We start from the raw sequence: 26,394 nt of genomic DNA, 5'->3' as shown, positions 1-26,394 counted from the left end.
GATATAGAGGGAAAACTTTTCATAGCATCTGAGATTGGTTATTTATTTTATTCTTTACCAATCATTAAAACATTTGTTCATAAATAAATGATGAAGACAGCAATGCAAATACAAACATGCCCTATGAAAGACACTGTTCTGTAAGACTGCTGTAATGCTTTAGTTTTTTTTTTTTTTGCTTATGAGAGACATCATAACTTCTGATACAAATCTCAACAAGGGTGACAGTAAATGGTAAGAAATGTGCACAATTTTGTCATGTCACAATGCATGAGGGGAGTTATGAATGAGTTTTATACAATCCTGGTACCCAGCATGCATTGCGGCATGAAGCTTTGTTGTTGATTGTCACCATGGTTGTGTTTTATGATCGTTGATGTCTCAGTGTGTCTGACTGACACCACAGATTAGATTTCGGTGAAAAATATTAACCCTTAAGGCTATATGGATTTCATGTGGTAGACCGAATATAAAATTATACACTTACATACAGTGATTATTGTTTTGTATGAGATCATTGAATCACAACACTTATGTTTTTTTTTTATCATAATTAAATAGTAACAGTTCTAGACTTCATTTCTCTCATCTTTCTCTGCTCTAACAGAAGTGTTTTATAAACACACTGCCACAATGAGCAGAAAAAAACTAACAATAAACTTTAAGACCCAAGTACCCAACTAAAGGAAACACTAATCGGAGCAATGGTGACTAACTTTATTAACCAGATTTACAGCAGTTGTATCGAAGTTAAACCTATCATCCATGTAACTCTGCAAGCAAGTTGTAATTTTAGTTTTCAAACAGAGATGATGATAGTGTTTATTTAACTGTGGGGATTTCATCTATTACATTATATATTTTGTCTTTCTGCAGTATTTTAGTATTACTTTATCCAGAAAAAGAGTCATCAAAATAAAAAAATTAAAGACAGGGAAAATTCTAAAATTAAGGTTAATTTGACACAGAATGACCAGCAGGTGTTCACCATTATTGTCTTAATCATCACTTCATTATCTCATTAGCTTTAACACTGCTTCAGTGTTACATTTTAACACCAGTCTTTATACACACCCATCTGGGAGTGGATTATATATACACCCACAGTGTTTATTTAACACCGGGGATTTTGCTAAGTGTAAGGGAGCTCATTTGCATTCAAATGTACTCACATGGGGCCTCATTTGTAAAGCTTGCGTACACACAGATTTGATCATAAAGTGTGCGTACGCAAAAATCCACAACAAAGTCCATATTTATAAAAACTGTTTTTGACGTGGAAAAGTGCTTAGCATCACGTCAGGGTCTGAGCAGACATACGCACCTTTGCTTATCCGATTGCTGCAGGTTTTGGAAAAAAATCCATTCTTGCTGCTCTTAAATGATTAAAACATTGACAAGCGCACTTTTATATGTCTATGACATTAATTAGGCATTGTTTAAAGGCGAAGATATGAAACTACTCAGCAGCGCACAAGTTGAAGTTCATTTGTGATTTATAGTTTTGAAAGAGGTATACACGTTTTCTGCGCGTATGTTCGGTTTATGAATCACACGTACGTATTTTTGATAAATGATCGTAAGATCAAATGTAGGATGTTTTTTACACAGCATTTAATAAATGAGGCCCATGGACTGCAATATATTTTTTTTTTAAACAGTGCACTTTGTTCCCATCCAAATAGAGGTGTTTTTGGACATGCTACAGTACACTGAAAAAAATGAAACTTTGGATCAACTTAAAAAAATTGCTGTATACTATGGATCAACTTTAAAAAATTGCTGTAATTTGTTACATCTAAATTTATTAGTTTTTCCCAAACTATATTTTTTATTTGGTGGAAACTTAAACATTTTAATTTAATATCAATCAAAATAGTTCTTCAGGCCAAGATAAAAAATTACCTTGAAACAAAGTTAAAATATCGTTTTTCATGGAGACCAAATCATTATTTTTACTTTGGTAAAAATTTTCCTTTCTCAAATTTTTTATAGACTTCTCTTTTTCTAGAAAAAAGTAACAATAAAATGATGAAAAATATCACAATATTAAATGCAATAATAAAAATCATCACTGTGTGTGTTTTTGTACAATTGAACAAATAACCGTTTTATTTGAATTTTGAACCCACATTTTGAGATCTGTGCACTGTTTCTTTTACAGAGAGTGCGTGTTGACTTCACAGAGACAAAAGATGTTTGCAGCTCTGCCAGTAAGAAGGGTAAATATCGAACAATGGTAGAAGTTGATGCTTTTTCCACCAGATCTGTTTCATATGTGATTATTCCAATGGAGTTGGGTGAACATAATATTGAGGTGAAAGCTGCTGCTTTGGACTACGAAGATGGAGTGAGAAAGCCCCTGAAGGTTGTGGTAAGTCTGTTTGGAATTATGTACCTACTGTTTTAATTTTGCTTTGGTCATAGATGAGATTTAGCATTCTGGTTTTGAATAGTACGCTGAAACCCAGAGAAAACCAACAAATGGTAAACTTCCACTCTTTATTTTCTCGAATACAGTCCGAGGGTGTGTTACGTGAAGTACCACTGAAAAATGTTGAACTTAATCCTGCGAAGATGGGTAAGATTTACTTCATAGTAAACAATTCCACCCAGCTGTGAAAAAAAACAATGTATTATATTTCTAGCATGTTACAAGTATTACGCTTCCAAGCAATACCTATGCCAATCAAGCTTTGCAAAAAATAAGATGGATAATCTCCCAAAACAATGTACTTCATGACCTTTTTCCATTGCATTCAAATCAGGTGGAATACAACACGAGCGAATAATGCCTGCCATGCCAGAAGACTGGATTCCAGGCAAACGTCCTGAAGTATTAATCTCAGTAGAGGGTAAATTGGTTCAGAATCAAAATCTTTTTTACAGTGGTTCAATGTGACACTTTGGTTTTACTTCAAGAAAAAATACAGACTTGCATACATCAGTAAAAGTGTCAATCTGGTCATATCATTCTTTACAGTATATGGTTCGAAGGTTAACAGGTTAAGATGGAGATTTAATCCAAACCATTCCTGATTTCCATGAAAAATTTTGGAATACCTACAGTAGATGATGAAACTGAATTGATTTCTCTGCATTCAATCTTTTCATGCGTCTAGGTGAGGCGATAACTGAAACAGTCAAGCAGGCCATCAGTGGAGATTTCATGGGTCGACTTATTAAACAGCCATATGGGTGTAGCGAGCAGAACATGGTCCACATGACTCTTCCTCTCATTGCCACTCATTATCTGGACAGCACCAATCAGTGGGACGTTGTTGGCATGGACCGCCGTAATGAAGCTATTAACCATATCAACACAGGTCAGCAGAATACAACGAACTAAAACAATCTTACATAGCACAGGTGTAAATACTTGAATCTAATTTTAATGTCACCTGAAACTGCTTTGATGTACATTTTTTCAAAGTAGAGACAAATGTGAACAACAACAAATTGAGAATCTTTCTTTCACTCTTTGATATTAAGGTTATCTGTTGGAGCTGGGCTACCGCCTACCAGATGATTCATTCCCTGCCTATAAAAAAAAAAAGGGCAGCACATGGTAAAATGTTGATTTTAAGTCAACATTCTGTACAGTTTTACAGTCATGTGACTACCATTTCTAATTGTGTTTCATCGTTCTTTTAAAGGTTAACAGCATATGTGGCTAAAGTCTTCGCTATGGCAAGTGACTTCATTGCTGTAGAAGAAAATGTGCTCTGCAGCGCCCTCAAGTGGCTGGTGCTCCAAAAACAATTGCCAGATGGGTCTTTTAAAGAGGATGCAGCTGTAGTTCTAAGCTCAATGGTTGTAAGTTAAGTTTGCTGCGATATGTGGTTGGAGACAAAACATAATGGTCATTGTCTTATTGCTTGAAACAGTATATAGCACCCTGAAGTTTTTGTGTTGTGATTCAGGGTGGTGTAGAGGGTAAAGATGCTGAAACTTCTCTAACAGCATTTGTTCTGATCGCCATGCAGGAGGGCAGCAAGATTTGTGCCAACTACGTTGGTGTATGTGCAGCTCTTTCACCACATTTTTTGTTGTCTTGTGTTTCAAAACCGTTACATTGTTCATCTCCTGATTTTGATGTCTCACGCACATCTTCATAGAGTCTTCATGGCAGTATGAAAAAAGCCGTTGGCTATTTGGAAGGTAAACTTCAAAAACTGAGCAATCCTTATGCTGTTGCAATGACTTCCTACGCCATGGCCAATGCTAATAAATTCAAGGAGGATGTCTTGATGAAGCACTCCACTAAACAGGAAGGTCAGTAAGCAGCTCCTGCAGAACATCAAGGTATACGTGTATATGCAAGGGATATTAAACAGTCAGCTGGTCATCATTATTGCCCTGGTGTGTGTAAAACACATTTGTGATGTAATTTAGACTTGTAGTGCAATTCTTTGGTGCTTGGTACATACATTTACTTAATCATCAAAAGTTTCTTTTCTGTCAATAAAGTGTATGAGAAACAATACTCTCACATCAGTTTGTCATTAAGGATTTTTAGAAACTTTGGGCAAAAATTAACCAGTGTTTATTTGGGACACACAAACATCAAGAATAAAAGTATGAATCTCAACCATGGTGACAAAGTAAACTGTAAAAAGTTCATTATTTATCTATGCCGCTGTGCATGCTGGGAGTCCTGAATGAGATTTGTCATATGTTAATACCCAGCATGCATTGCAGCATAAAGGTTTTTATTTAACTGTCACCACTGTTGAGATTCATACTCTGATTCTTGATGTTTGTGAGCCCCAAATTGTCGCTGGTTAATTTTTGTCTACAGTTTCTAAAAATCTTTAATGACAAACTGCTTAGAGTGCTGGATCTCATTTTGATGTGAAAGAAAACTTTTGATCAGTAAATCAATTGAAGGGCCCATGGCATACAGAGGTTAGCATTGCTACTTTGAGGGGGTGAGCACAAAATAGGTCATTGAAATTTGGCCCTCTTTATGATGTCATAAGGAGCTCTTATTATAATAATACTGCCCCCTTAATGTGCACTATCCAACCACAGCACTGCCATTTAGTGCAGAGAGAAAGAGAGAGAAAAGAAGGACTTGACAGCACAATTGAGTTTCAATTACAACAAACCACCATCATTGTGATCAGTGTTTGCACTTCATCCGCTCATTTGCATTTTAAATGACCGACTTTGGACACCCCTTTGCTAGGGTAATAATGACAAGTTGACTCCATAATACTCTGATAACCCTCATATTACACTACAACTTAGCAAAATAAGTCACAATACAGTATATGACATATGGGACCAGTTTAGAAGTTGCGATGTGAATTTTTGTGTTTTGTTTCATGTTATTTTAGTTTTTAAACAGTCAGTAATGTTATCAGGGAATTCAAACAAATAACTCTATATGACTGCCTACAGGGGTGTCCAAAGTCGGTCCTGGAGGGCCTGTGTCCTGCAGAGTTTAGCTAAAACTTCCCTCAACACACCTGCCTCAAAGTATCTAGTCTGCCTAGTAAGACCTTGATTAGCTGGATCAGGTGTGTTTGATTTGGGTTGAAATAAAACTCTGCAGAGACACCGGCCCTCCAGGAAGAGGGAGTGGACACCCCTGGCCTACTCAGTAAAATTGGGAGGAATATAAGGAAAAATATGCACACACACAACAAAACCCCCAGAGTTACATCAACTCTGCTGGGTGTACATATTGTCCCAATTTAACAGAGAGTTAAAAAGTAACTCTTTTGTAATTGCATTTTACATCTTACTTGTAGATTTATTTTCTTAACTTAAAGGGGACATATTATGAAAATCTGACTTTTTCCATGTTTAACTGCTATAATTGTGTCCACAGTGCTTCTATCAACCTAGAAAATGTGAAAAAGATCAACCCAGTAACTTAGTTTTGGTAAACCATTCTCTGCAAGCATGTGAAAAAATAGGTCATTGTAATTTGGCTCCTATTGTGATGTCAGACTAGGATAATACCGCCCCCTTTATCTGCACCATCCAACCACAGCACTGCCATTTAGTGCAGAGAGAAAGAAAGAGGCTCTAAAGGCTCTAAACACTGTTCATCCTTGGTCGTCTCTGTAATGAGTTGCAATAACAATAAAAATAGAGAAGAGTAAGTAACATTCATGTTTCTGTTTTATCTTTAAACAGCAGGAACAGCTTGGATTGTCCCAAAACAACATCATCATTCTCTAGAGGCCACAGCTTATGCAGTGCTTGCTCTTTTAAGAGCAGAACAATACGACAAAGCGGGAGAAGCTGTGCACTGGCTGGCCAGACAACAATCTCACTATGGTGGTTATGGCACCACACAGGTACACTACTGTAACAACTCCATATTTGATACTGATATACATGGTAACTGTCAACTAAATGCAGAGGTGGGTAACCCATGTGCCATGAGTAAAAGTCCTCTCCAGTATTTTGTTCCAATCACCTGGATTTGCTTATTAGCTCAGTTTTAAAGCAGGAGGTGAGCTCTTGGCTCGTTGGTGTTTTAAGGCCTCAACGAAGCCTTCAAGGCAGCGCTGCCTGGAAGGCACTCCCCGTCAGGGCTGGACTGGTAATCTGGCATACCGGGCAGGGCCGATGCACTTGGGGGCCGGTCGAAATAATATTTTTTTTATTGGCCAGCGACAGGTCCATAAAGCAGGGACAGCGGCCCATTGGTTCATTTTCCATACTGGCACCAGGCTGGCTGGCCCAATCATCTCTTAACAGGCTCCACCCCAACCCCTTCTGTTTCTTGTGTCAGATGCAGAGGGGGAGTATCATTATACACACAAATTTTGTGTGACGTATCATACATCTCACACAGTTTTTGTTTGACCAGCCCATAACACTCGTAAATCGTGCAACGCAGCCCGTTGCTTTCTTTGTTTGTTTGTTTCTGTTTTTAATTCATTAATGGCGCGGTGGCAATGTACTGCATTTTCCAAAAAGGAGATGTTTAGTTTTTTTCGGACAGACCGGCCCAGGAGACACCTAATCAGCAGCCCATTGGTTCTTTTTTATTTGACATTTGGCTAGCCCAATCATAACTTTTCGGGCTTTTTTATGAAGCATCCAGTGTCAGTGTGCATCTGTCAAAATAAGAGACGACTGAGAACAGAGTTGACGTGCGGTAAGCAGAACTGCTTTTAAAACACTGTTGGTAGATATCCTCTTGATAAAACCCAGTCAAAAACACAAGTAATAAACCAATTAATGTTTGCAAAATGAGTGATTGCACTGCAATAAAATACAGTGTGGGCAGAATTATTAGGTAGCTACATCAAACTTTTGATCACAGTATTTATCAAATATTTTACTAATTCCAAACCAAATTAATCTTAAACTACCATCAATTTTGTAAATAAAGCATTTATAAGTAATACATTATTGTTAATGTTGGCTGGCTGGAGAATAAAGCACCTTATATTCAAGTGTGCAGATTATTAGGCACATTTGTTTTTACATTTAAAATAGGCCAAAAAAGTTTAACACACACTGGAAATTCATTATTTGATGTCCATAAGAAAGATGCCATGCATGGAAATTGCAAAATTGAGGTGTGACCATTAGACTAAATCCTGATTCAAGCAGCAAGGTCATAAAATAGTATGAAGTGAAAATATATATTTAAAAAAATGAATGTTAGTTATTAAAAGGTCCGTGTATCTTTTGGTCATTTGATATCCTATCTGAAATCAAATAACGAGAAATGAAAAATGGCTCGTGTTTCGTTTTTCCGTTTCATTTAACAAACGAAAAACTAGATTACGGCTCAATTTTTCATTTTTTATTTGTGGTATAAAAATCAGTTCATGGTTTCTATATTTCATTTACAGCAGTGGTCGGCGCTAAAACGCCCCTTTCATCTGATTGGCCAAACCACAGCCTGGCTTTTTTTCTGTCAGTCAGAATAAGAGTCCGCAGGGTGCTGTTAAAGTTTCTGGGTCAGGGGATCTCTGGATAATCCGTAATTCGTTTGTAATTATAAAACGAAAATACCAATTTTCTGTTTTTTTGTTTCAAAACGAAAAACCAAATAACCGTTTTTGTGTCAGAATCAAAAAACGAAAAACCAATTAAAAGTGGCCCGTTTTTCGTTTATGGCGATCATTTTATCGTTATTCCTTTTTTTAACAAAGAATGAAGAGAGTCTTTGAACTTCAGTCAATTCGTTTTTCGTTTATTGCAAGTGGTGCTCGCTGCAGAGCCAAATGGACGGAGCTGGAGCTCCAGCTCCCCCTCGCTGGATCTAGTGGGCATGGCAGCATCAAGTGCACACTGCGCAGGCGCAGATAGAGTTTGTTTAAACTAACTGTACAGCCTGTATCAAGTACTCCGGAGTAGGGGTGGCACGGTTCACAAAACCCTCGGTTCGGTTCGTATCACGGTTCTATGGTCACGGTTCACGGTTCAGTACGGTTCTTGTTGTTATTTTTTCTTTACATTTTTAACACTCCAGAAATGTATTATCTTATTAATGTATTAATTATCCATAATGCAGGATAAAGTATTAAAAAAAGTTATATCATGTAATCATGCACAAACTGAATTTGACTTTAAGCACATTGGACCATCTCTGAGGAAAGCCAGATGAGATTTTGATACAGCAAGAGGGAAGACATTGATGATTTCAACATGCTTTTCATTTATTTGGCAAAAAAGAGAATGTGTATTGCCAACACATCCTCACCCCATTTCGTCAATATTTGACGACACTTGACCATTCGTCATATGTTGACGTGAAGGGTATACCTTTCGCGTCATTTTTTGACGAACTGGGGACTTCAATACTATTAAACCGTTGCATTCTCTTTCGTATTTTATTACCATTTGCGCGTCGGTTTAGGGTTAGATTACGCAAAATTAAACAGTGTACGCGAAATTAAACAGTGTACGCGAAATTAAACAGTTATCACCTGGCGTTGGGGTTAGAAACAGTTGTCACCTGGCGTTGGGGTTAGAGTTAGGTTTGGGTAGGGATGTCATTATGTAAATCTAACCCTAAACCGACGCGCAAATGGTAATAAAATAGGAAAGAGAATGCAACGGACGTAATAGTATTGAAGTCCCCAGTTCGTAAATATATAAATATATAATATATACTAAAATCAAAATAAAAATTTAGAGACAGGAAAATGTCCAAAATGTAATTGATTTGAATGACCAGCAGGTGTTCACCATTAATGTCTTAATCATCACTTCATTATCTCATTAACTTTAACACTGATTCAGAGTTATATTTTTAACACCAGTCTTTTTTAACACCGATCTTGGTGTGGATTATATAAACACCAAATAGTGTTGATTTAACACTGGTAGAGTTAATTTAACACTGGGGATTTTCCTGTGTAACATGAAATAAAAATATGTTTCCACACACCAAACTTATACGACGCTGGCGCATCCTCCAACTGCGGGCAGACTTCCTCTTCTCTCCCACTTGCCATTTCTACACGTAACATAACCTGCAGTTACTCATTCTCCAAACCAGTCACCTCTTCTTTCGCGCGAAAGGGAAACACGCTATCTGAGGTCACATACAGGGCATGAGACTACATTGCGCATGCCATGAACCGTTGAACCGTGCGGTACACATGCGCTCCGAACCGAGACAAGCGAACCGAACGGTTCGGATTTTTTTCATGGACCGTGCCACCCCTACTCCGGAGCATAGTATATATTGATAGCCTATCACATAAAGGTCGAATCTATCCAAAGTTACAGTCAATATTCCATATAAATTTGCAATATCATTTTTACAGCATATGCTTTCACATTTACATACAAAAGGGGCAGAGTAGGTAACCTAGTCTTATTTATTATTATTATATTTATTTATTGAATTAATCATATGATATGGTAATAGGTCTATTAAACATTAGTAAATGCATTAAGGGCTTTGTTGTCACTTTCAGATGTTTACATCATTGTTTATGGTAAGCCACAGGAACTAGTAAATGTTTAAAAGTATAATATAACCTTAACATTATAACATTTACAGTAGGTTTTAGTCTTCACTTACCCACTATGCTTGTAAATTTAATGGGCATATATGCAAGTGAAAGAGTTGCAATGCAGAGCCCTGCTTCACTGTACCGTTGTACATTATGATGTACATTTGTATTTAAAGACATAAGTTGACATCATCCAATTCCACAAAAGAAGTGCCACAATTCAAAGATGTGGCTTACCATAAACCATGATGTAAATATCTAAAAGTGACAACAATGCCCATTTATGGAGAAAGGAGTGGTGTATTGCTTTGTCCTGCCAGTGAAAGCTTACTATCTGTGCACCCCTCTTTATTTGTGTCCACCACAACATGTGGGTTGTGAACTAATCTTAATTATCGATAACACTTTACAACATGGTTGTATTTGTTTAGATTAGTTAATGCATTAGCTCACAGCAAAATCCCCAGTGTTAAATTAACACTGCTCGGTGTTTATATAATCCACACCAAGATTGGTGTTAAAAAAACACTAAATCAGTGTTAAAGTTAATAAGATAATGAAGTGATTGAGTCATTAATAGTGAACACCTGCTGGTCATTCCGTGTATAATCAACTCAATTTTGGAATTGTTCCTGTCTTAAATATTTTATTTTGTTGACTCTGTTTCTGGAGAATAATACTAAAATGTTGAAGAAAGCCAAATTATTAAATGTAATAGATGAAATCACCATATATAGTTAAATGAACACTATCATCATCTCTGTTTGAAAACTAAAATTACAACTTGCTTGCAGAGTTACATGGATGATAGGTTTAACTTCTAAAGAACTGCTGTTAATCTGGTTAATAAAGTAAGTCACCATTGCTCCGATTAGTGTTTCCTTTAGTTGGGTACTTGGGTCTTGAAGTTTAGTGTTAGTTTCTGCTGCTAATTGTGGCAGTGTTTTTAAAACACATATGTTAAAGCAGAGTAAGATGAGAGAAATGTAGTCTATTATGTTGCTATGTTAATTATTATGAAAGTATAAGTCTTGGGATTCAATGACATCATAAAAAAGTAATCACTGAATATTAGTGTTTAATTTATGTTCTGCAAACCCTGTGAGGCTCCCATGAAATCCAACAGTACTGTAAAATCCACATACCCTGAAGAATTAAATATTGTTTACCCAAATCTAATCTCTGGTGTTAGTCAGACACACTGAGACATCAACAATCAGCCTATAAAACACAATCATGGTGACAATCAACAACAAAGCTTCATGCCGCAATGCATGCTGGGTACCAAACTCAATCATACATCCCATCATGCATTGCAACATGACAAAAATTTAGCAACTTTCTTACCATTAACTGTCACCATTGTTGAGATTTGTATCCGAAATCATCAAGTCTCTCTTAAGCAAAAAACAACAACAACAAAAACACATTAAAGCATTACAGCAGTCTTATTCAATGTCATTTGCGTAGAGCTTTTTTACATGCCTGTTTCTTCATAATTAATTTGTGATCAAATGTTTCAATGATTTGTGGGGTAGAATATAATAAAAATAAACTGAGAAGGTCTGGAAGGTTTTCCTCTATATGAAGCAATGAACAAGTGGTCTTACTAAAACATTGTTGCTATTGCTAAAAGAGGAGAGTTAGATCAGTGAAAGTCAAGGGACAAATGCCTAACTAAATGAAACACTAATCACAGTAATGGTGACTTCAAATCAACTCATAACAAACACAAATATGATACATTTTGTGATAAATGTCTATTTGACTTGTGAGACATCACATCAGAAAGAAGATTTGTCTACTAAATCACGCGTGTGGATGCTAGTTGAGCACTTGTATTTTGTTCTGACAGCTGTTTAGAAGTTAAACTTATCCATTTAGAAAATAACTCTGCAAGTTATCATTTTATTTTTCAAACACAGATGCTGATAGAGAGGCAACGTGAAAGATTGCAGCTTTTGGAGGCATACACCCAACAGTATTCATCTATTGCATTTAACAATTTGTCTTTCTTTATTATTTTAGTATTTTCCCCATTTAGAGACAGGAAAATGTCCAAAATGTAATTGATTTGAATGACCAGCAGGTGTTCACCATTAATGTCTTAATCATCACTTCATTATCTCATTAACTTTAACACTGATTCAGAGTTATATTTTTAACACCAGTCTTTTTTAACACCGATCTTGGTGTGGATTATATAAACACCAAATAGTGTTGATTTAACACTGGTAGAGTTAATTTAACACTGGGGATTTTCCTGTGCTAACATGAACTATCAAATAACAAAACTTCTACAGCATTTGTGAATCTTAGTTCATCATGTTTATTTCAACATTTACTAATACATTTATAAAATCAAGCGTTGTAACTGTTAACATTAGTTAATGCATGAACTAAATAACTGTATTGACATTAACTAACATTAACCAGAAATAACACTTGCTGAACAGCTAGATTGTTCATTGTTTTTTCATGTTAGCTAATGCATTTACTAATGTTTCATACGACCTTGTTGTATTACCAAATCATCTGATTAATTAAATAAATAAATAAATAAATATAATAATAATAAAGAAGACTAGGTTACCTAATCTGCCCTTATTGCATGTAAATGTGAAAGCATATGCTGTAAAAATGATATTGCAAATTTAAATGGAATATTGACTGTAACTTTGGATAGATTCAACATTTATGTGATAGGCTATGCAGTATACTATATTTTATGAATAAGCAGACAAGTAGTCTAAAATCAACCATGTGACTTCCCATAGTAGAGGATATACGATGTGCTTTGAGATTAGTGAGGCATTCGCTTCAACTACATTTTTGTAGAAGATAAATTATGTAATTTAATAGTCACATACTCAGGTGTCCTACAAGTGTTATACTGCAGTGTCCTACAAGTGGATTTATTGGTTTCTATTAACCCAAATTTAGCAAAATTCAAAATAAATTCAAAAGTCAGACTGTATGCCTGTTAGTTTAAACGAAAATAGTTTTGGATGTTTATAACATTCATGTGACAATTTTTGCTCTGTACTATTAGCAAGGTTCAATTAATCTTCTAGAAATCACAAAGGGCTCTGGTATAGTTATGTGTAGAAAAGTTTGTGTTTTCCAATTCCTGCAGTATTTTTGTATGAGCATCATAAACATCTTTGTGAGGTCAAATTAAGCTCAGTTATGTGCATGCATTTTTGTGACATTGAAATAAATCACCAGATTATGTTTCTTTTTATGTTATGCCTATTTTTCTTTAATATTTTTCTATTATTCTTTATATGTAATATATTAGTTATTTAAAATGTGTTATTAGTTATATATTTGTTCAACAGTGGTTATGTTAAACCGATAAAATTATCAGGTAAATGGCCCAGAACAAAATCAGCTGAAAATCTAAATAAAACATTAAACAATTTATGTAATATTCTCAATGTTTTTATATGTTTTTTAAACAGTTTCCATTTGAAATCCTGTCCTGTCCATCTTAGCAGACATACCAATGAAATAATTTTAAACATTAAGTGTGGTAACAGATTACATCCATTTTAAGGGTGTAAAGATGACAAATAAATCATGTTCTAAGTCGCATTTGCTTACATTCCAACTTTTGAAAATTTATTTTTTATTATTATTTATTCGATTATGACACCCACACCTAAGGTATGAATAGAGCTCTGCGCTGTCGACGTGTCAACATGAAAATTATTTTAACATTGTACTGTCAACAGAATTGGGAAAAATAAAGAAAATAAATATGACTTCTTTCACTCATTATGCTACCCAGTCTCACATTATTAGCTAAATATGAAAAGAAACTGTAACTTTAGTGCTAAGTGAAATTAACTTTAAACTATTTTACCGACATCTATAGCCTATTTAACAAAATCATGTTCGGAAGACAGTTTATTTAGCATCTCTCCTCCAAAAACCGACCACGATGGATGTGTTCTCTTTTAAGGTGCACTCGTGGCAACACTGGGATGCAAAGACATCTTGCCAGATTTACATGGCAGAATAAAAAAAAAAGATTTAGGGTCAACTCAAAATGTAACAGAGAAACATAAATTAAATAGGACATTGTCTATCATTTAAAATTCTAACCAACATAAACGAAAACCATATGGTCCTACTGAGAAATTAAGTATTTTTGTCAAACTATTTTAAACATTCCGTGCAAAAGAAAGTCGTTGACTGACAACGGATTCAGTACCGCACAGCTCCTTGGAGCTGGCTATACAGGTCAGTGCGGAAACGCTGTTATGTTAATATGACAGGATAGGCTATTGTCAGTCAGACCGCCCGCTCCCGTCCAAAGACCGGAGTTACGACCACTACCGTCTTTTTACTCTAAAATTTCGGAATATACTCAGATACTTTAAAGCTCTCTAAAATACACGTGGGAGATGGACGTCACCGTAATAATGTTACAGTATCATTATACTTACACTTATCACCGGAACACGTATAACAAAAATTATGCAATACAGAAATAATAAATGATACATCAAACTATGTGTCAGTATATGGCTTCTGATCTCTCAAATTTCGCAGAGGCGAAACTTCGCAGCACTAATTATGTGTTCAGAAATATTTCTGCATCAGTTACCATGCGGGGTAAACATTAAATGCTGCTTCACGTCAGAAACTTTAAGAACTTGACAGCACCCTGCGGACTCTTATTCTGCCTGACAGAAAAAAATCCAGGCTGTGGTTTGGCCAATCAGATGAAAGGGGCGTTTTAGCGCCTACCACTGCTGTAAATGAAATATAGAAACCATGAACTGATTTTTATACCACAAATAAAAAATTAAAAATTGAGCCGTAATCTAGTTTTTCGTTTGTTAAATGAAACGGAAAAACGAAACATGAGCCATTTTTCATTTCTCGTTATTTGATTTCAGATTAGATATCAAATGACCAAAAGATAAACGGACCTTAAAATTACTGTTGTTTGGAATTGGTCAAAGGTGTTCAGAAAAAAGTGATACAAATATTCTGCAAACACTATAATGGGACTCGTGGCTCTGCTGCTCTACATTTATCAGGTCCCAGTGTAATCATAAGGTGTTCAGAATGGTAAGTGGTCCGTGTAATGCTTTTCAGTTCTTTTTTCAATTTGCACCATCAAAATGAATCAAATGAAAAATTGGTTTCAAACTTTCATTTTTCAATTTTCATGAGTACTTCACAAACGTATAATTGTCTCTCGGTTTAATTTTCAATTCTAAGTGTTTAGGTTTTTGCTTTACAATTTCTGGTTTTGTAACAAACAGAAAAATGACGACTTATTCTAATTTTCCATTTCTGTGTTTGCGTTTGCGGCTGGAACGTACCATTATCGCCGGGGGGTGGGGTGTAGTCCAGGTGTAGTCTACAGCCGGTCACGGACCCACAGCGCTATCGCGTTAAATCTCACCATATTTATCTCCTCTGTGTATATTACTGATTTATTAAATATATTTTGAATAACAATTATTCCTGTAAACATTTATCTATCGGACCTCGGTTGCCGTTTTGGTTTTTATCAGTAGATAAAAAAATTGAATTGAATTGAATTGAGAAGTAGTGAGTCAGGTTTGTAACCTGAAAGTTGCCGTTTCGAGTCTCACGGCCGGCCGCTTGTGACTGACGTGCCCTGAGCAAGGCACCTTAACCCCATTGTTCCCCGGGCGCTGGGTACCCACTCTCCGGGTGTGTGTTCATGACTGGCAGTGCGTGTGTTGACTACTTACTGTATGCATTCCATACTCAACAACCATGTCACTTCACTTTTGTTTTCCTTTTAAAAAAACTTTATTAGGGTATGAGCCGCGAATGCCCACCCCGTGACGCCTGCCCTGTTATTGGCTATTTTACTAGCCATATTAATATTTGAGATATCCACAGTGTATCCATTCCCAGCTCTTCTACCAGCTAACCTACAGTGGTGTTAAAAACATGGTAGTGTACTAATAAAAGTGAATAAATTGCAAAAAGTTTATAATTTTATGCCGCATAATCATAAACAGTGATGATCAAAAAGATAGTATTGCAACATCAGTAACCTGATAAACCACTATTGTTGTAGTAATATTTCTGGAAATTATTTATAGAAAAACAATAGAGCCATTGGTAATGATATCTACATTACTTGCTCTGAAGTGGCGTGATCAAAATATTAGCTTTATGAAGTTTAAAATGAGTTAATTCTGTGAAAACAGCTTTTGTCCTTTGTTAGGAAGGAGAGGAGGCAAATGTCTCGCTCCTTGTTATAAAATATATCTGCTGCTGAATTTCTAAATAAAATGGGTTGTTTCAAACATTGCTCAGAGGAACAAAGCAATTTGATTAAAAAGTTGAAAACCTTTAGAAAGATAAAAGATGAGGTTCTTGTGACAGTCAATGATGCAAGAAGCCCCAGTAAAGCACCACTGTTAAAAAAAGGCATCTATAGAATTACATCAATACATCAGCTGGCCCAAAGAAAAATAGTGTAACATTTTGTGGCCTGATAAGATTAAAATCTTTTTTTTAAGGGTCTAGACAGAACCTCAGGCGACCCTCGGGTACTGAATTCAAGCCACAGTGTAAAGACAGTTGGGATTGGGATGTTGTTCATACTGCCGTGATGGGCCTATTTATCAAATACAAGGGAACATGGATCAGTTTGACTACAGTAGAATACTTGAAGAGATTATGTTGCCCTTTGCCGAAGAGAAAATGCCCCTAAAATGGGTGTCTGTCAACAAGACAACAACCCCAAACACAAAAGCAAGAGGGCAAAATCTGGTTCCAGACAAAAAGGATTAAGGAGTGGCCAGCTCAATCCCCTGATCTCTCTTCACCATTAAAAACTTGTGGGGTGACATTAAAAATGCAGTTTCTGACGCAACCCTAAAAATTGACAGGAACTGTCGATAATGTTTTAAATTAAGGCAGCTCAAACATGCATTTTAGTCTGGGACAAGGACAAGCCCTGTCCAGGAAACCTCCCCTAAGTTGTTAATGCTTTGATTTGGAAATGAACGTGTATGTTTTCAATACATTAAAAAAATTAAGAAGTAAACTCAATTTACATATTTTTTTGCAATTTATTCACTTTTATTAGTACACTACCATGTTTTTAACACCACTGTAGGTTAGCTGGTAGAAGAGCTGGGAATGGATACACTGTGGATATCTCAAATAGTAATGGCTAGTAAATTAGCCAATATAACAGGGCAGGCGTCACGGGGTGGGTATTTGCGGCTCATACCCTAATAAAGTTTTTTTTAAAGGAAAACAAAAGTGAAAGTGACATGGTTGTCAAGTATGGAATGCATACATTAAGTAGTCAACACACGCACTGCCAGTGATGAACACAAACCCGGAGCAGTGGGCACCCAGCACCCGGGGATCAATGGGGTTAAGGTGCCTTGCTTAAGGGCACGTCAGTCACAAGAAACAGCTACTTTTTTAGGTGACAAACCTGACTCGCTACCTCGTAATATCTCGGAGTAACATGATTAAACTTTTCGAGCCATTATGCAGGCTGAACTGCGGCTGATACAAGTTTATCCACCACATCTCGGGTGCATGCACTTACTGCCAGGCCGTTACAAAAAGTAGATGGCGACATCTACTGATAAAAACCAAAACGGCAACCGAGGTCCGATAGATAAATTATTACAGGCATTATTTATATATATATATATATATATATATATATATATATATATATATATATATATATATCATAAATGTGTAATATACGGAGTTAAATATGGTGAGATTTAACACGAAAGTGCTGTGGGTCCGTGACCGGCTGTAGACTACCCCACCCCCGGGCGATAATGGTACGTTCTAGCCGCAAACGCAAACACAGAAATGGAAAATTAGAATAAGTCGTCATTTTTCTGTTTGTTACAAAACCTGAAATTGTAAAGCAAAAACCTAAACAAAAACACGTAGAATTAAAAATTAAACCGAGAGACAATTATCCGTTTGTGAAGTACTCATGAAAATTGAAAAATGAAAGTTTGAAACCAATTTTTCATTTGATTCATTTTGATGGTGCAAATTGAAAAAAAAAAACTGAAAAGCGTTACACGGACCGTTAGTTTACACATTGTGCACACTCACTGGCCAAGACAATTTTTCAAACCTTCAAAGCCTTTTAGAGCCCTTACATTTTTATAATGTCATGTGTCAGCTCTTATACTTTTCTGCTTAATCATTATATGGAGTTGGTAGTCAAGGTTGCAAAAAGATTTGTGATCCTATCTAGTGGGCCGGTCTGGGACAAAATGCCAGGGCCAATTTTTTGTCCCAGTCCAGCCCTGCTCTCGTGACCCAGCGTTTCAGCCAATCACAGCACTGGTGCTCACTGTTGGTCAGGTGAGTAACGCAGATATGGTAAGATAGAAATGTGACTGTATTTATATTCAGCTCAAATGTTTTGAGTGTTTAAGTGAAGTGTTTCCTCGTTTTCACGTGTCTGTGGCATGACTTTCTTTTTCGTGCCAGTTTCACGTATTGGTTACTCAATTTGTGTCCGTTTTTCAAGCCATTGTTGCCTTGTAGGCTTCGTTGAGGGCTTAAAACACCAGCGAGCCAGGAGGTCACCTCCTGCTGAAAGACTGTGCTAATTAGCTAATCTAGGTGATTGGAACAAAATACTGGAGAGGGCTTTTACTCATGGCACATGGATTACCCACCTCTGACTAAATGCATACATACTTGTCTGTAGGCAACCATCATGGTATTCCAGGCAGTAGCTGAATATCACATGAAGGTGAAGAATGAGCAAAATTTCGATCTGAACGTGGAGCTAAGTGTGGAAGGAAGAAGCACACCAGTCAGATGGACTTTAGCTAAAGAGAACGTGCACGTCAAACGAACAAACAAGGTGAGAAGCCTCAAGAGTTTTAATTAGAAAATATCATTGCTTTCCACCAATACAAGCTGAATATTACCGTGTGTATTTTAGAGCCTTTCCTCCAATAAAAAATGACCCAGTAGGCTGTTTATGCAAGCAGCCAAATCAGGGTTTTACCCACTTTAAGAATCTGGAGGTGGCTATCTCTACCAAATTTCATGCCACATTCGGCTCTTGACACGTGTCTTTGTCATGTGTCTTCGCAAATTACACCATAAATGATGCTTCTTCCGAAGGGATCTGTCTTCTGAAAGCGTGTAGCCTTTCCCATGTTCTTCCCTCGATCTTTCTCCATCCCCATTTAGCTTAGTTTTACAGCTTTTATATACACTGCATGAAAAGAGGTGTATCCGTACTAGGAAACTCCTGTAAACACCACTGATTTTCGGATGTATCTACTAGTTCCACTGAGGGTAAACTTCTAATTCCACCAAGTTAGGAAACTCCCGTAATGATACCAATTCGGATGTATCTTGCTGATGGGATATTCCTGTGGTACATGCAGCCATTTGTTGCCATGGCAAATAATCCCATTGAAGATTTTGTCAGGGGACATTTTCACACCTGCAGAGGTACTGGGATTTCACACCTTTGCACAATTCTAGTGTCTCCATTGGTGTTTAATCTCAACACTGATTGGTTGCTTTTAAAACCCCCTCCCAAAACTCTGACAACTATTGGGACACAACTTTGAAACTTTCCAGTTGAGATCATTTGATTGGTTACACTTTGTATTAAGCCCAACCCAAGCCCTCATAGCTTAGTGACTTGATTGGTTATTTGCCTGCTATGCAGATAGACTAAAAACCCCCCCACTATATATATATATATATATATATTCATATATATATTCATATACACCCCAAAACCCTTATGTAAAATAAAAAACTTGAATTGAGTTTGAAATGTTTATTTAATAAAAAACTGAACAATTCACAATTGTCACAATAACAAAATAATATTATACACAAATATTAAAAGTTGCATACATAAACAATACTATTTAAACTCATAAATATACAGACAGAGAAAGCAATATTAGAGTAAAATAAAACAAAATAAAAGCAACAATAAAAATTACATTCAAAGCAGTACAATGTAATGTAGCAGTGGCGGCTCGTGACTGCTCATCCGAGGGGTGCAAATTCAAAATAAGTGTTCGGAGTGTCATGTGTGTTGCTTGTGTTTTTAAAATGTGTTTGTTGCTTCATGTAAACCATGTGCATCACGGGTTTAGTCAAAACACGTGATGCACATACACGCAGAACACATATTTTGAACCACACAAATGACTGGCTATATACATGTTGTGACAAACTTTGCATCGAGTGCTCACAAAAAAAGAAGTCACCACCTGCCACTGTAATGTAGTAAATATTTAAATAAAATAAAGCAAGATCAATATAGTTGTTGTTCAAGAAATCAGTCCTACACTGCAAAATAATGACTTTCTTACATAGTATTTTTGTCTCGTTTTCAGTAGAAATATTATTTAAATAAAATGCTTTTTCTTGATGAACAAAATGACCTAAGAAAATAAGTCTAGTTTTAGACAAAATAAATAAATGCACACAATTTAAGTGAATTTGTGCTTAAAACAAGCAAAAATATCTGCCAATGGTGTGAGAAAAAATCTTAAGTTTTCTTTTTTCTTAAAAACTTAATTTAAGCACAATTTTCTCACCCCATTGTTAGATATTTTTGCTTGTTTAGGCACAAATTTACTTAAATTGTATATTTTTGTCTAAAAACTAGACATTTTCTTAGGTAATTTTGCTCATCAAGAAAATACATCTTGATTTAAGAATTTTTAGTTTTTCTACTAAAAACAAGATAAAAATCCTAAGTTAGAAACTGATTTTTTTGCAGTGTAGATACAATTGCAGAGCTCTGTCTTGGAATTATTTAAGAATTTCTCACTGTAAAACCTAAAAGTTAACTAAACTCAAACCATTTAAGAAAACCGGTTGCATTAAACCATTTAAGTTTTAAAACACATAGATTTGAGTACTGTGAACTTAAACAAATTGAGTCACATGCAGTTATGCACTTATATTTAAGTTCACACTAACTAAATATAAGTGCATTATTGCACAAGACTTAAGTTCACAGTACTCAAATGTATGTTTTTTTTTTTAAACTTAATGGGTTAAGGCAACCGATTTCCTTAAATGGTTTGAGTTAAGTTAACTGTTAGGTTTTACATTGTAAAGCATATACTTGTCAGCAAAGGTAACGTTGATGCACCCTCATCTGGACAGACATCTCTTTGGAGCCCTTTGGAAATATAAAAGTACATATAAGTATTTGGCATAATACTAATACACATACACATACACACGACAAATCAAATGACATAGAATTAAAGTTGTACATTTTAGAAAGTTAACATTAAACCAGTGGTTCTTAACGTAATTCCTGGAGGCCCACTGCCCTGCATGTTTTGTATATCTCTTTTATCTGACAGACGTAGTTCAGTTCATGGAGATCCCTTCTAATGAGCTGATGATTTGAATCAGGTGTGTTAAATAAGGGAGACATACAAAATGTGCAGAGCCGTGGGTCTCCAGGAATAAGGTTAAGAACCACTGCATTAAACTGTACAAAGATACAACAATATATGATCAAAGAACTTCATAATACTTCATAAATCTTCTTACTTAATTTTCTGTGTTGATGTCCTCAGAGTCTCTGTGTTGTTCTGCAGCTTCATTACAGTAGGTTACTTCAATATAGTTGTCTATCAAACACAGAATAAAAAAAATAGAATCACATACATCATAACACATCTATTTACGATTTAACCTTTTTAATTTAATAATTTCATTATTAAACTTACATCATTTTGGCCAGATTGCAGTGACATCAATTTCTTCAGTGTCTGGATCAGTCTGATGTTTTAGCTTTCACTGTTACTTCATTATATTTCTCTGGCAAACACAGAATTAAAAATCAAAATCACATATCACAATACATCCGTTTACTATTTAACATGTTTGATTTTAATTTAATGTAATCATTGAATGATTAAACATACATCAGCTTTACCCAGAAACCTCTTCATCGTCCACAAAGTTGACCACAGTGTACATGACCTCTGTAAACACAAACATGTATAGACTTCATATTTAAAAAGATGAAGAACAGCAAACATATAACGTTTAAATATATTATGACTCCAAGCTTCTTTACAATTAGCATCTAGGTTCTCTTAAAGTGAAGCTGGCTTTGTTACAAATCAATATAAAGCTATTAAAACAGTCTTGAAAAATAAGCAGCATCTACCAGAACTGAATGAGCTTTTAAAACAACAAAAGATCGTCTGTACCATTTAAAATAGCAGAGAGACACTTGCTAGCTGCTAACATTTCAAACACACGAGTTACTGTTGTTTTGTTTGTTTTAAGCAAATAACGTCTCATCTTGGCTTCTTTAAAGTTTTGTTTTTAAAAATTTAAACATCGAATTGATTCTTTTAACAGCCCGGTTTGAATGTTACTTCGCGTATTTTTAACCTCATGTTTACCGCTGTGTACCACGTATAACCTTAATGTTTTACTGTTTGTGCTTTAAATTCAAACAGTTCTAGTATAAAGACAAAAACGAATCATAGTTAATAACATAATATGAACAAATAGGCAACCGATCAGCGCGATGCAGACAAATGAATTAAATCAAACTTACCTTACTGTTAATGAGCAAACAAACAAACAAGAGACGGAGTAGTCCAGGCAGTAACGGTTCGCGATTTTGAATTTTCCCGTCAAGCCCATAGGTTGAGCAGTCGCACCTGAAGGGTGGGGGCAGATGAGTAGGTGCAGGTGCATTCTGGGAAATGTAGTCCTTTTCTTTAATATACTTTTTATAATCCGCGTTTTCACACTATGCATTGTTCTTTATACTTGATTATTAATAAAAAATAAAAAATATTTTTATAAAGTTTATTACGTTTACAAAACATGTTTAGTTGACAAACATGTTAACAGTTATTTGGAATGATGCTCAGATTTTCTTAAATATAAAATCTTTGTGAATCAGCAGCACCTTCTTGATGAAATACAAAACTCTTTAAACATGCCTCAGGAATTATCTCTGGGTTTAGTGGATTAACTGCTCATCATTGGAAACATTGAACGTATACCTAAATGAATTCTTACTTAAATATTAGTAAATATAAACTAATGCTGAGTTAAGACATGTAACTTACTGAACTTACTTAACTACAACATGAACTCAAATTAATTTATTGTAAATGACTGCATTAACTAACAATGAAAAACATGTCGTAGTTAATGATGACTCTTCAATAGTTTATTATTAGGATATGCTGTAACTCAGCATTAGTTCATGTTAAAGTAAAAATACATGTATGTCTTTTTTCACTGTGATATATGGACCCTTATTATATTATAAAGCCCCCATCTCTTTTGTTTAAATTGATTGATTGAAGACAAACATTATAATATGTGGTCTGACTTTGTGCAAGCATGCATTATCATATGCTAAAAGTTACCTCCTCAGATAGACTAGAACATTCATTGGTGCCCGAACATTTTCCTTACAAGGGCCAAACCTGACTGAGGGCCGTGGGCCAAAAGTAAATGTTGTTGTGTTATATTAAAATTAAAGTTGCCCTGATAACCCCTAATTTATAATTTTCTAATATTTTAAAAAATAAATAAGCAAACATTACTCTGTTTATGCATAACTAATGCAGTTTTATTTTCCAAGGCTGTTTGTAGGAAAAAGAAATCGTTTTGCCAAACAATTTTAAATATCCTTTTCTCTGTGTGCCACTGCCGCAACCTCTTCATTTTTAGCCTATAGTACCCGAGTTCATTAGGTTTTGTGATGCATTTTATACACCTTCAAGTATGCATGAAACATAAAAAAATTTAAGGTCTTTTGTGGGCCAACTTTGGGCACCTCTGGACTAGAAGTACAGTAGCTGACAGGTATCTGCAGATATGTTTACCCGAGTTTGTCAGTCTGTTTCACCCAACATGTTTTGCATCCACATGTGAAAGACTGTCTTTTAGATTATGGACCTGTCTATTGATATTTTTGTTTCTATTTTAAAAGATTTAATGAAATGTTAGGGTAGAATTATAATAACAATAGAAACAGTGAACTTCAAATCATGAGACATCAGCAAAAATAAGCAGCTTTACATTTCACTGACTAATTTATCAACATCCTAGCTAGCAAAAATGAGTTACATGATGTCATTTGAACGGCTTCTTTTAAACGATGTATGCAGCATTGAGAGATACGTTCACAATATTCTGACCTAGGGCAGTTGGAGACATGTTTTCAAAGTGTTGGAAATATATATTCTGAAATAATATTTGTTGCATTTCTCTTGAGTCAGAGACATAATTTTCACACATTAAAATGGTAATTGTGTCCATTGAATTTTAGTTATTTTGAATGATGCTTAGTTTCTTAAATAGACTAATTAAATTATATTAATAATAAACATATTTAGAAAACACAGTTTTTATGTACCACAATACTGTATGTGCTGTCTTAAAGAGACATGGTTAACCCCCCACCCCACCCCACTCAGCTCTGAAAACAAAGAAGACACCTCTACCTCTGGGTCATTAACATATAAAAAGCCCTTCACACCTCACACCCACCCCTCCTTACAACCAGCTGTAAGGATTCCTGGAAACTTCCACCAGTTCCTACATACATCCACAAACGTAAGGTTTCTGGATGTTTCACGGGTTTACTTTGGTGTATTACCTTTCCAAGCACTCTGCCTCAAAAATCTGGCAAACCTAAAGTTTAGCAGGGATTTCCCATTCCGTATTTGTCCGTATACAGCTCTTTTCATGCAGTGATATTTATTTATATATTATTGTTTTTATTGTACAGCACTTTGTGTCCGCTGTGGATGTTAAGGTGCTTTATAAATAAAGTTTGCTTGCTTGCTTGGTCCTTCAGTTGTTTTCCATGAGGTGCAGGATAACGCTTCAACTACGTAGGAGTTTTCCTTACTCAAACATGTTCTGAGGGCAGAAAGAATATGATTGGTTCACAAAAACGACCAATCAAAATGCTCGTTACTGGTTTTAGCCTTCAGCGGAGCCTTCAAGGCAGCTTCTGCAGTGAAGCAGTTCGAGCTCACTGTTGGTCAGATGAGTAGCGCAGATATGGTAAGATAGGAATGAGACTGTACAGTATTTGATTTCAGCTCAAAAGGTTTCGAGCATTTAAGTGACATGTTTCTGCGTTTTCACGTGTATGTGGCACGATTTTCTTTTTCGTGCCAGTTTCACATATTGGTTATTCAATTATTTTTTCCTATTATCTTACCATTGTCACTTAGTATTGGGGTTAGAACAACCTTGTTACATAAAATGACATCCTAACCCAACTCTAACCCCAACTCCAAGCAAGAACAATTTAAATTTCTGACAAATAAATGTATAAACAATGCCATTCTAACCCAAACCCAACTTTATCCTCACGCGAAAGCAGTTTAAAAATGTGACGAAAACCACAAATCTAACCCCAACCCCAAACGACAATGGTTTGAAAAAAGGGAAAAAAATTGAATAACCAACACATGAAACTGGCTCGAAAAATAAAGTCGTGCCACGGACACGTGAAAATGCGGAAACATGTCACTTAAATGCTCGAAACATTTTGAGCTGAATTCAAATGCAGTCTCATTCATATCTTACCATATCTGCGCTACTCACCTGACCAATGGTGAGCTCGAACTGCTTTAATGCAGAAGGTGCCTTGAAGGCTCCGCTGAAGGCTAAAACCAGTAACGAGCATTTTGATTGATCGTTTTTGTTAACCAATCATATTCTTTCTGCCCTTAGAACAAGTTTGAGTAAGGAAAACTCCTATTTACTCACGCAAGGGCACAGCTCTCCAGCGGTTTGACAACACTGATGGGCAGTCATCTGTCTTTTATGTCTGTAGTCGCCTCCTCTGCCATATGGTACAGCCGCGTTTAAATCCTGATAAAATCCTAAGGGGCGGTTTCCCGGACAGGGATTAGACTAGTCCTAGACTTAAACACTTTTAAGAGCTCTCCAAACTGAAAAACACTTGCACTGACATATCTTAAAATACATCCGTGCCCTCTGTTTTACCTCAAAATGAACACAGGTAATGTTTTTAGTAAGGCATGTTTGTTAAAGCTAGTTATATTTTCTAATTAAACTAAGACCTAGTCCTGGATAAAGCTAATTCTGGTCCGGGAAACAGCCCCTTAAAGTTTAGCGGGGTTCGTGTCAGGAAACGGATCTGCCTCTGGTTTAATACTCGTTTCACTTATTATTCTCAACACTTTTGTAGAATTGCAGGGGGGCTAATCTTGATTAAATTATATTGGCCTTTCATTCCAAAATGCCCTCTTCTTTTTCCCCAGGCCTTTCACAGAATCTCTTCCTTAATTTTCATAGCGGTGGAATTTGATTATTATGGACCATGCCCAGATGGCATGTGTTACGACCCCAGATGAAAGTCAAGGGGAAAGGGGGTCGGAAACATTATATCATTTATGAAAGGTGTGGA

The 26,394-nt window shown here is 35.9% G+C and overlaps 1 protein-coding gene and 1 long non-coding RNA gene across 3 annotated transcripts in view; one reads left to right on the top strand and one right to left on the bottom strand.

Moving 5' to 3' along the window:
* Nucleotides 1-26,394, top strand: part of LOC135760480 (complement C3-like) — a 78,027-nt gene that overhangs the window by 37,321 nt on the left and 14,312 nt on the right. For both annotated transcript variants that reach the window (XR_012336539.1, XM_065274472.2), the window contains exons 21-30: nt 2,165-2,374; nt 2,521-2,581; nt 2,769-2,855; nt 3,123-3,326; nt 3,493-3,568; nt 3,657-3,816; nt 3,924-4,019; nt 4,119-4,275; nt 6,151-6,314; nt 18,664-18,822. Coding sequence is in view for 1 of the 2 variants with exons in the window: in XM_065274472.2 (XP_065130544.1) it covers nt 2,165-2,374; nt 2,521-2,581; nt 2,769-2,855; nt 3,123-3,326; nt 3,493-3,568; nt 3,657-3,816; nt 3,924-4,019; nt 4,119-4,275; nt 6,151-6,314; nt 18,664-18,822 (1,374 nt within the window). In the remaining variant the exon portion in view is untranslated. The remainder of the gene's footprint in view (nt 1-2,164; nt 2,375-2,520; nt 2,582-2,768; nt 2,856-3,122; nt 3,327-3,492; nt 3,569-3,656; nt 3,817-3,923; nt 4,020-4,118; nt 4,276-6,150; nt 6,315-18,663; nt 18,823-26,394) is intronic.
* On the bottom strand, nt 20,776-24,902 carry LOC135760486 (uncharacterized). The gene is made up of 5 exons (XR_010537420.2): nt 22,537-24,902; nt 21,890-21,949; nt 21,692-21,782; nt 21,513-21,592; nt 20,776-21,129 (listed from the first exon to the last, which is right to left on the bottom strand). It is a non-coding gene; the product is annotated as an uncharacterized lncRNA (long non-coding RNA).

The sequence above is a fragment of the Paramisgurnus dabryanus genome, chromosome 4 (genome assembly GCF_030506205.2).
Source record: "Paramisgurnus dabryanus chromosome 4, PD_genome_1.1, whole genome shotgun sequence".
Taxonomy (NCBI): domain Eukaryota; kingdom Metazoa; phylum Chordata; class Actinopteri; order Cypriniformes; family Cobitidae; genus Paramisgurnus; species Paramisgurnus dabryanus.
Note: the sequence above shows the minus strand (reverse complement) of the source record. Positions and strands in the feature narration are given on the sequence as shown.